Source organism: Benincasa hispida, chromosome 1, assembly GCF_027475165.1.
Source record: "Benincasa hispida cultivar pf3 chromosome 1, pf3_genome.v1.1, whole genome shotgun sequence".
Lineage (NCBI taxonomy): Eukaryota > Viridiplantae > Streptophyta > Magnoliopsida > Cucurbitales > Cucurbitaceae > Benincasa > Benincasa hispida.
Genome location: NC_143478.1, coordinates 29,938,309 through 29,948,918, shown reverse-complemented (window position 1 = coordinate 29,948,918; position 10,610 = coordinate 29,938,309). Strand labels below are relative to the sequence as shown.

Here is a 10,610-nt window from a genome sequence, read left to right as displayed (position 1 = left end):
TTGAAGTTAATGAAGCGTTCATTTTCAGAAAAGGTATTCAAATTTGTTCTGCTATACATGAAAATAACTTATATAAGTTAAGACCAACTAAAGAAAAATTTTCTTAAATACTGAAATGTTTAGAACAGCCGAAACTCAAAATAAAAGACAAAAAGTTTCTTCTAATGTCTATCTATGGCACCTAAGACTTGGCCACATAAATCTCAAAAGGATTGAGAGATTGGTTAAGAATGGACTTCTAAATCAGTTAGAAGACAATTCTTTACCTCTATGTGAGTCTTGTCTTGAGGGAAAAATGACTAAGAGATCTTTTACTGGAAAATGTCTCAGAGCCACAATACCCTTAGAGCTCGTACATTCGGACCTCTGTGGATCGATGAATGTTAAAGCTCAAGGTGGGTATGAATATTTCATCAGTTTTATTGATGATTATTCAAGGTATGGTCATATTTACCTAATGCATCACAAGTTTGATTCTTTTGAAAAGTTCAAAGAATATAAGGCTGAGGTTGAGAACCGGTTAGGTAAAACAATTAAGACACTACGATCAGATCGAGTGGTGCAGTTGCAAATTCAAGAGAATCAAGAAGCCACAAGCGCGACAAGCATATTGAGCACAAATATCATCTGATCCGGGAGATTGTACATCGTGGAGACGTTGTAGTAACCCAGATATCTTCTGAGCAAAACATTATTGATCCTTTTTCAAAGGCCCTCATGGCTAAAGTGTTTGAAGGTCATCTATAGAGTCTAGGTCTACAAAGTTTGTAAACTAGGACAAGTGGGAGAACTTTTGGGTATATGCTCTAGTTTATTGTATTCATATATTTATTGTACGCATATGTTTCTCACTTAAATTCAACATTGTGGTACTCCACTAGGAGTTTTAGTCCAAGTGGGAGTTTGTTAGATTTTATGTCCTAAAACTCGTAGTTTGTAAATTAATAAACATATGGTTTTGTTTTTCGATAAAGTTTTTATTGAAATTGTAATCTTAAATCCAATAAACTAAGGTCCTAGGGCTATTTAATGTAGTTTGAACTTTATGTAGTGACATAAATATGGATCAAGTTCAAATATATAGCCAAAATGGACTACAGTATATGAATAAGGTTAGGCGTTTTATGCTGAAGACACTATGGATGCGGCCCACTTTGTAGTTAGTACAAACTATGTGATCCCGAATCGTTCATATAGAGATATGTGAGTGAGGGCATCCTATGCAATTTGTTTGCATAAGACTGAATCATGAAATAGTCACTTTTTACGTTCTAAATGTCGTTTTATGTATAAAACTGACTATTTCGTTAATTGATGACCTAGGTAACTTAATCTTAATCCTGAGCTAACTATGAACTCCTGTTCACTCAGAATTATTCTTAGATCTACATAGGTGAGGGCAGCTTATCATCGTTGGCCCAATAAGCCTCCCATTTCAAGGGTAAGATCAGGTGGATAGCTGGGAACATAGGGTACAAGACAGAATTCACTCCTTCCCATTATAGGGATAGTAGATAGGTTGTTCCCTTTAGTACTGAATCCAGATCTTGAACAAGGGGCCCCACCCTCTCCTTGGCCCGAGAGGGATTCGGTTTATAGTTTAGACCTTAAACTAATTGTTCATTAGAGGATCAATGGAGCTTAAGGAACAAGATGTAGTCTTGGGGGTAAAACGATTTTTGTGACCCAGCCGAGATTACGAACAACCTGTGAAGGATTGGCTTACTAATCATGGTTATATCAAATGGACACAAATATATCTATAGTGAAGGGACTGCAACTACGGAACTATAGTGGAATGACCCGTTAGTTAACGAATGTTGATTAGCTCCGTCTGAAGAGTTTAGCCAACTAATCTTGGATCGTTGCAGCCCATGATCTATAGGTTCATTAGGTTCCCCTACTAGCTCATATGGAATAAACTTAGAACAGTATGATAGAATGATTTGAATTGTTTGAATTAGGTGAAAAGAGAGAAACTGACAAGTATATGTGATATACTGGTCGAGCTTTTCAGTTTAGAGATATAGCTTTAATATTTAAATGTGATTTAAATATCAAGAATATGAATACATTTATATTCAGAAGCTCGGAAAGAATGGAAATGGTCAAAGATGTAAAAAATCAAAGAGTTGACTTTTGATTTTGAAAAGTCAAACTTTGACCTTATATTCAAATGTGATTTGAATTTCGAGAAAATGAATGTGGATTCATGCTCGGGAGGTCAAAATTAGTCAACAAGGAAAAAATAATAAAAAGTCAAAATGTTGACTTTTGGTCAAAGTTTGACTTTGATCAAATGACTATTTTGCCCTTTGACTAAAGTTAGTGGGAAAATCCAAACTTTTGTTGGATAATTCCACTAGCAAATAGTGGGCTAGGTGTTGGCTTATAGTGGAGACATTAAGCCCACTTAGATAGTGGATTCTAGGTCTTGGGTTTTTTATGAATTGATTTCATGCAATTGTTGCATGACCCTTTTCTATAAATATGGGCTTTTGAATTTGGATGAAAAAGTTTTGACAATTTGCCAATTTTTGTTTTCAAAATTGGGTTGAAAAAACAAACCCAAACCCTACCCAAATTCCATCTTCATTTCAATCTCTTTCTCTCTCTCGGGTTTTTCATCCATCGGGTCCCACAACCTAATTATGAGTCCAGAGGATAGTAGGTCAACTCTAGTGGTGGTCTATTCATGTTCGGGTCTAGATTTAGCGAGGAAAAGTGGGTTTTTGGAGCTTCAAAGGTAATTTTTAATTACTATTTTTCCTTCAATTGCATGCAATTTTTCCTTTAAATTAAAAGCAATTATAGTGTAATTAGGTCCTAATTTCGTTGCGTATGTCTCGTGTTCCATCATAGGGGTACTCCAGAAGAGTCGTATGCTATTTTACATGCATATGGTGAAGTGTTAAAGATGGAGAATCCAAGTACAAGGTTTGAAATTGAACTTGAAAATGATGTCCATTTCAAGTACATGTTTATGGCATTAGGACCTTGTATTAGAGGTTTTTCAAGTTGTTGACCTGTGATAATTTTTTATGGATCGCATTTGAAAGAAAAATACAAAGGGACCATCTCCATGGATGGTAACATCCAAGTCTACCCACTAGCATATGCCATAGTGGACAATGAAACTGATCGAGCTTGGAAGTGGTTTATGTCGAACTTGAAGTGTGCCATTGGAGAACCCCCTAACTTGGTGTTCGTGTCCGATCAAGCGGTATCTATTAGCAATGTCATTCGTGCAGTTTTTCCTACAACATTTCATGGATTGTGCACCTACCACCTAGAAAATAATATTCTTTCCAACTTTAAGGACAACACAATTGTTGGGATGTTCAAGGATGCAGCTAGGGCATTTTGTATGTCAGAGTTCCAAGCACACTGGGACCAACTACATACTTTTCGAAATGGTGCGGTATCGAAATATTTGGAGGATATTGGTCTTGAAATGTGGGTTCGTATTTACCAAATAGAACGAAGATACGATAACATAACGTCAAATAGTGCAGAGTGTTTCGATTCATTGACCAAAGAATATCAACAACTGCCCATAATGTACTTGTTGGAACATGTTCGAGGCCTCATCCAGTCATGATTTTATAAACGGAGAAATTATTGGGCATCTCGAACGACATCATATTTAGACTACTGTGAAAATCGATTAGCAACTTAGTGTGACAAGGGCAGACGATATCGAGTTGAGCCGATTGATTGTTATAGGATCCATGTGCGGGATAATCGATTGTACGGTATTTTGAACCTTCATACGAAGGAATTCACATGCAAGGAATTTGACTCACTCGGTATCCCATGTTCGCATGCAATTATGGCTACGTGAGAATGAAACATTCTCATCCATGGTTTGTGCAGTCTATTCTATAGCATTGACTCCCTCATAATTGCTTATGCAGAACCCGTAAATCCACTCGATCACATATATGAATGGAAGAGACCTCTGAGATATGTGGAAGAGCATATTGTACCTCCTAGAAGAGTGGTACAGATTGGGCGACGAAGAGTACAAAGAATACTATCAAGAGGAGAACAATGCAAACAAGTAAAATGTGGTAGGTGCAGGAACTACAGGCATAATCGACAAAACTGTAGTGAACCGCTCACGTCTGGGCGACCTATTGATTCTAATCCAAATGATTCAAATGTCAGTCGATTGTAATTGTCTATGTGTCACTTTTTGTTTGTAATTATCTATGTGTCACTTGTCTATGTAATTGTCTATGTGCCATTTTTTTTTGTAATTATCTATGTGCCACTTGTCTATGTAATTGTCTATGTGCCACTTGTCTATTCATGAATCCTCAAAACTGTAACCTTTTATGTGCCAATTTAATCCTCAAAACTGTAATTTTCTATGTGCCACTTGTCTACTCACAAATCTCTTCAAATGTATCGTTTATCTCGCTCTCCCTTTTATAAGGTTAATTAAATTGTTGGCTATTCCTGAACCATTTTGGAAATGTCTCGCTAAGCCAATCTCGTTATCACTTGTAATCCCTTTTAAAATATCTCACTTATAAGTTTGATTACTAAAGGTTGTCTATTCATGAATCTCTTCAGATGTCTCGCTTATCTCGCTCTCCCTTTTATAAGTGTAATTAAATTGTTGGCTATTCATGAACCATTCTGGAAACTTCTCGCTCTCGTGTATCTCACTCTCGTGAATCTCGCTATCATTTGTAATCCCTTTTAAAATGTCTCACTTATAAGTTTGATTACTAAAGTTTTTCTGTTCATGAATCTCTTCAGATGTCTCGCTTAGCTCGCTCTTCCTTTTATAAGTGTAATTAAATTGTTGGCTATTCGTGAATCATTATGGAAATGTCTCGCTCTCGCGAATCTCGCTCTTGCATATCTCGCTTTCGTGAATCTCGCTCTCACTTGTAATCCCTTTTAAAATGTCTCGCTTATAAGTTTGATTACTAAAGTTTGTCTATTCATGAAACTCTTCAGATGTCTCGCTTATCTCGCTCTCCCTTTTATAAGTGTAATTTAACTTGTTCCATTCATGAATGAATCTTCTATATTCATGGTAGTTCTACACTAACAATTTAACTAAAATGTTAGTAAAATTACATCAATAATATATATGTACGTCAATAATATGGAGTGTTCGTCTACAATTAACATGCCAATTGCATCCTATAGTCAGTCATCTTATCCTGAGTTATTACAGATGGGGCACTACCAATCACTAAATGTTCTAAGAATTTTACAACAAATATTCCACAATCTAATGACCCGTGCTGTGTAATCGTAGAGGTAGGTTGGGATATCTTCCAATGAGACGTTTCGATGTTCGGCTTCCAACATTCCAAGTCACAGTAGTGAAGAACCGATGGTAGAGTGTAAATCAACGGTTCAAGGAAAGACTCTAGCTTTTTCTTCGATGTCATGGATGGTAGTGAATCAAATACGAACAACCGACCTCTATTTAGATCGAATGCTATCAACATCCAATGTTGATCAATGTTTGTTGCTGTGTATACGAACTCCACATCTGACCACTTGATATCGAATTTACCCACGACATAATCCGGTAATGTCTCTCCCCCCCATTCTACGGCAGCATCTAAAGTCGACTTGTTCTTAATATGTTTGTAGACTCCATCTCGAGAATTTAAGTGACTTTACACGGAGAAAGAACATTAAAAACACATAATAGTTAACCAACGTATTCCTATTCAAAAGTGCAATAAATGGTTACCGTTATTCCAATTGGCAGGATAGTGAAAAGGGCCATACACATGTTTAGTCACCTATATAATTTATCTTTCATGAACTGAAATAGGATATTTAGGGTCTGCATCCAGAACAAGATATATGTTAGGAAAAAGGAGTAAACCATATATACTTGGTAAAAAGGACAAGAATCGTAAACTTACGTCACACTCAACCCATGAACTTAGTTCAGTCAACTCTTGGAAAAAGGATTTGGATAATGGTTGAACTGCATTTTCTCGAACCTCTTTGTCCGTATTCTTATCGGCAATCCAGTTCAGCATTTCCTTGATATAGCAGCTGGAACCTCATACTTCAAGGAGTATTGGATCATCGCTTTAAACTTCGTAGGTACCTCAGGGAGAGGGTACTTAATAGTTGGACGATCCAAAGGAAGTTTAACCATTTCCTTCTCTTTTGTTATTTTCTTTTTTGGTTCGACAGGAGGTGTGTATTTATCAACGACCTTTCTCTTACGTGTTGTTTTTCTACTCTTGACCATAACCTACAGAAATAGAACAAAATGGTGAACATGTTGAATAACAAATATGAAGAAAGAAATTTTTGAATCACGTAATGATCCTAGTTGTGAATCGAAATGGAGGGTGTTAGAGGAGGTTATGATATCAAGCTATACATATGAATTGAGAGGTAGAGGTGGGATCAGTGACTTTGGTGGAGGTGGGGTAGGTGACTTAGGTGGAGGTAGGGTAGGTGACCTATGTACATGTGGGGTAGGTGACCTAAGTATAGGTTGGGTGGGTGACCGAGATAAAGTCGGGATGGGGGACATGGTGGCATCGTGGCCTGTCTATGGAGTGGGAGACCTCGTCGCCTTAAAAACCGCGAAACCCTTCATAGACTGTAATAGAGAGAAATAGTTGACAATTATGCTTTCATGTCTCTCGTGTCTGTCTCTAGGTTCAATACATGGGTATCCAAGCTTGATATTGGGTTGTCAATGCTCCGCAGGTTCGAATATACATCAGGATCAACATTGCCTCCCTTCCTATGGCCCGAAACTTTTGGGATAGAACACTTCTCTTCAGGCTCAGGACGTGCGTCACTCACCAGCACATCATGAAACATATCCTCGCTAGGGGTGTGAGTAGGTTGGTAGATGTTTTTGTCCCCATCAGATTCGTCATCCCTCACTCCACCTTCTGATTACCCTGTTGTTCACCTTTCCCATCTTCTAAACTATTATCTGAACTATTGCCACTCTTTGAACTACTAGAGCTCCCTGAACTCTCGGTGTCAGACTGTGCTTGTCTTACGGCCCGTCTATCAATTGGGGTGTCTCAAAACTCTTTCTTAGCGGACATGACAAGACCCTCTTTGACTTTTGTCTGCATTAAGGAACCCAGTAAGATGGTTAGTGTACATTTAACTACCGAATAAACATAATGTGGCTATATAGATTATATTTACATTTTGAGACTAAAAAACATCTCTCTCGAGTGCTTTGAATGACACTGAGTGAGAGCATGACCACCGTAATACACGAGCCACAACTACCTTGCTCTTTCGAGTGGCAACGTTTCCTGTTATTGACAATAGGATCTCGTACGTCTACACATAAATCCAAACAACTCAAATTTATAACTATGTTAATGTTAAACCAAAGATAAAGTTAAGTTAAGGAACATCTACCTAAAATGCTTGGGGAAATCCACAGAGCGATTACTTTACAACATAATTTTTATTTCCCCTCACCCTCTCCTTGTGTTCATTGATTTCGTGCTTCAAGCTTAGGAGTGTATTGTATAAAGTAATTGGAAAAATAAGTGTAAATGTGAATGATGCATTAGTGACGCGTTGACGTTAATGATGTGCAACAGGACACATGACACTTCTCTATATGCATTCAAGTTTTCCTGACTCAGATCCAAGTATAAATCTAACTCAGGTTCCTGGTAAGTCTAGGGTCAAACTCAGGGATTCAGATTAAAGCTAACGCAGACCTTGCATTGTAACTGTTGTATAAATATCCTAAGTGAATGTAGAAATGAGTTATTTACACTAAACTGTTGTGTGCATGTAAGAAGATACAAAAGGGTCAAGTAAAAAATAAGGGGTCGTGTGAAAATGGAGTTTGATGCAAGTGATATGCGTCGATCTAAGTTAGATGTACACAAACAAGAATATGATGCGAATCAGATGACTTTTTTTTCTCCGTCTATGCATTAGACTTGTATTCGACACTTCTCAATGCGAATGTCATACAATACCTATCTCTAGGATGTATATGTCAATCACAGAATGCAATAAAACACTAGTGCGTCTATCTCTAGATGTACTAAGTGTTCTAACCTGATGCTAGCTTGCTTATTCTCTCAAATAATTTAAGCTAAAATGCTTTTACCAATTGATTTAGTTGGCTTAAGCGTTTCGAAATGGAATTTTGCATGAAGTTATAAATGCATCCGACATAAAACAAGAAATAAACAGTGGCGAAGTATGGTAGATCAAATATGTGAATTTATAAAGAAACTGGTTGTCTTTACAAAACCAACACTTAATCAAATGCGAAGATGAAAATGATAAGTAAGATGAAATGAAAGGAGTCAAGCCACAGAGTACAATCTCTTGTCCTCTTTGGCTCAATTCTAGTTTGCATACAACCAATTGTGGAAGAATTGGAAGAAAGTTCTCTCTCGAGCTCAGCTTTCTCCGCTCCTTGATCGGCGATAGTGGTGGTTCGCTTCCCTCTTGTCCTTCTTGCCACCACAACACAGCTCTAAGGTCTCAAAATTTCAAAATTATGCAATAAGCTAAAAGATCCGTTGATCTAGTGGGATTTCTTCTATTTATAGGCGTCGGTCTTCTCCAACTTGATGATGGGCAACATTAAATTCCATACCCTAGTCAGCTGTCTGACACTCAGATGCTTTTCAGACGCCGTCCGCTGCAAATTCCCATGCTTGCAAGTGGTGATTTGACACAAACAACCTCAATCAATATCATGCATTAGTGCTGTAGTATTTTAGCAATAAACATTCTTTTACATGAGTTTGATAGTGTTTGAATAATTCCATACATTTTCTCTAAAAATTATGAGATTTTATCATTAAAGACCTTAATTGTTCCAACTTTTGAGCCACAATAACTTGTATTTCTACAAGTTATCACCTTGTATAAACCAACCTTGTCGTTTAGTGCGGTCTTCAGGGCATCAAATGTCCTCTGCCAAATAATTTTACCCCAATCAAGATTGTTGTAGTAATCTATGTCTTCAACATCGTCAAATAGAGTATGATCAATAACATTCTTTTGCTTGTTTTTGCTCATCATTGCAACCTCTGTGTAATATACTAGGGTAATTTTAACAGCATTAGCGTCATTTTCAAATACCAATTTTTTGTATTCTTCTTCAAGTAAATTCAAATGAAATGAATCTGAGGTCGACCGATTACCAAAGTACCTCGTCAAAAGTTCTTGTGAGGACTCCTCACTCCATACAACTCGCGTAGGAGACTGCCACAAACCAGTGATTAATAAAAAGTCGTCCTTCGAAAATGTGACAACATTTCCTCTGACAAAGAAACTAATCGAGTCCACACCCGACTTCTTCACTTCCCTCAATAACATATAGTGGATTAGTGGGCTGTTGAATACAAGTTCAGTGTCTACAAAGTGACCAAATACAAGTTCTACTTTACAATCTTGTTGGTATTGGCAACATGGGCCAGGCACGTTATTTGCTTGGGAAACCTATCAACTTCACGAATTTTCAAAGATTTTGACATCTTAAATTACTCCTGCATTGTATGAACATTCAATATATCAGTTAACAGGTTCGTACTAAAAAATCACTAACAAAACATACTGTTAAAGTCTCGCTCTCACTAATCTCGCTCTCGCCCATCTCACTTTCGCTCGTCTCACTCTAGCCCATCTCGCTTTCGCTCTTCTCGCTCTATCCCATCTCACTCTAGCCCATCTCGTTTTTTGTCCATCTCGCTCTAGCCCATCTTGCTCTCACAAAACTTATCCACTACCTGCTTTGACTCTAACTATATCTTCTTCATCCTCAACCAATGCAGAACACATCAAAACCCAAAATAAAAAATAAACGCGACCAATTAAACCCTGAAACCAGTTATGAATGTGACGATCGATCAAACAAAACCAACCTAAACAGATGCAACACAACATGGAAGATAAAAATTAAATTCACTAACCCAGTAGAGAACTTCGATTACAGTAGTAGAGAACTTCGATTACTACAGTAGATGGATGATGGTTTTGCAGAGTGAGGTTGGACGACACTTGCACGATAATTTTGAGCAGAATGGGACGACCGTTGAGTTTGAGCGCACGAGTATCGTATAACTAGAGGGACAATCTCATATCGTGATGACGTAAGCAGAGGGTCAATTGATATTATTTTTTTAAAATGGGTCATTTGACATTTTGGACCTAAAAATTGGGTCATCCGTACAAATTTTCCTTATTAAATCCTTCTCCCCAACACTTCCAATTCAAAAAGAATTTAATTAACCCACTTAAAAATGAAATTAAATCCTGACATTAATTTCAAACATAAATTTCCAAATTTAATTAAATAAATTCCATCAATCGTAGTTGTACTTAAAAGTCCAAAATTCCAAAAACGACCTTAATTAAAGAAAATTATTGAAATTACGTTACTAACAAAATTTTGGATGTTACAATTGTAATCTTTTTTTGTAAAAAAAATCCAAACGAGGAAAAATTCCCTGTAAGGAACTCAATCCCCATGAATTCCCCGTGGGAAATCCCTGTCGCGATTCCTGTGGAGAATTTCGCAGAATGTGGAATAAAATAGGTAGCGAAAACGGAGGACGGAGAAGCCATCCCTAGCCCCATCCCACCTCCGTGGACAT

General features: G+C 37.3%; 1 protein-coding gene across 1 annotated transcript; it reads right to left on the bottom strand.

The window, feature by feature from the left end:
* Positions 1–5,144: 5,144 nt before the first annotated feature.
* On the bottom strand, positions 5,145–9,333 carry LOC150038373 (uncharacterized). Its single transcript, XM_090312887.1, has 5 exons — positions 8,890–9,333; positions 6,098–6,247; positions 5,907–6,029; positions 5,781–5,824; positions 5,145–5,649 (listed from the first exon to the last, which is right to left on the bottom strand). Exons 1-5 carry the CDS (start codon positions 9,331–9,333, stop codon positions 5,145–5,147), a joined length of 1,266 nt encoding a protein of 421 aa, XP_090169013.1.
* Between the last annotated feature and the right edge of the window lie 1,277 nt (positions 9,334–10,610).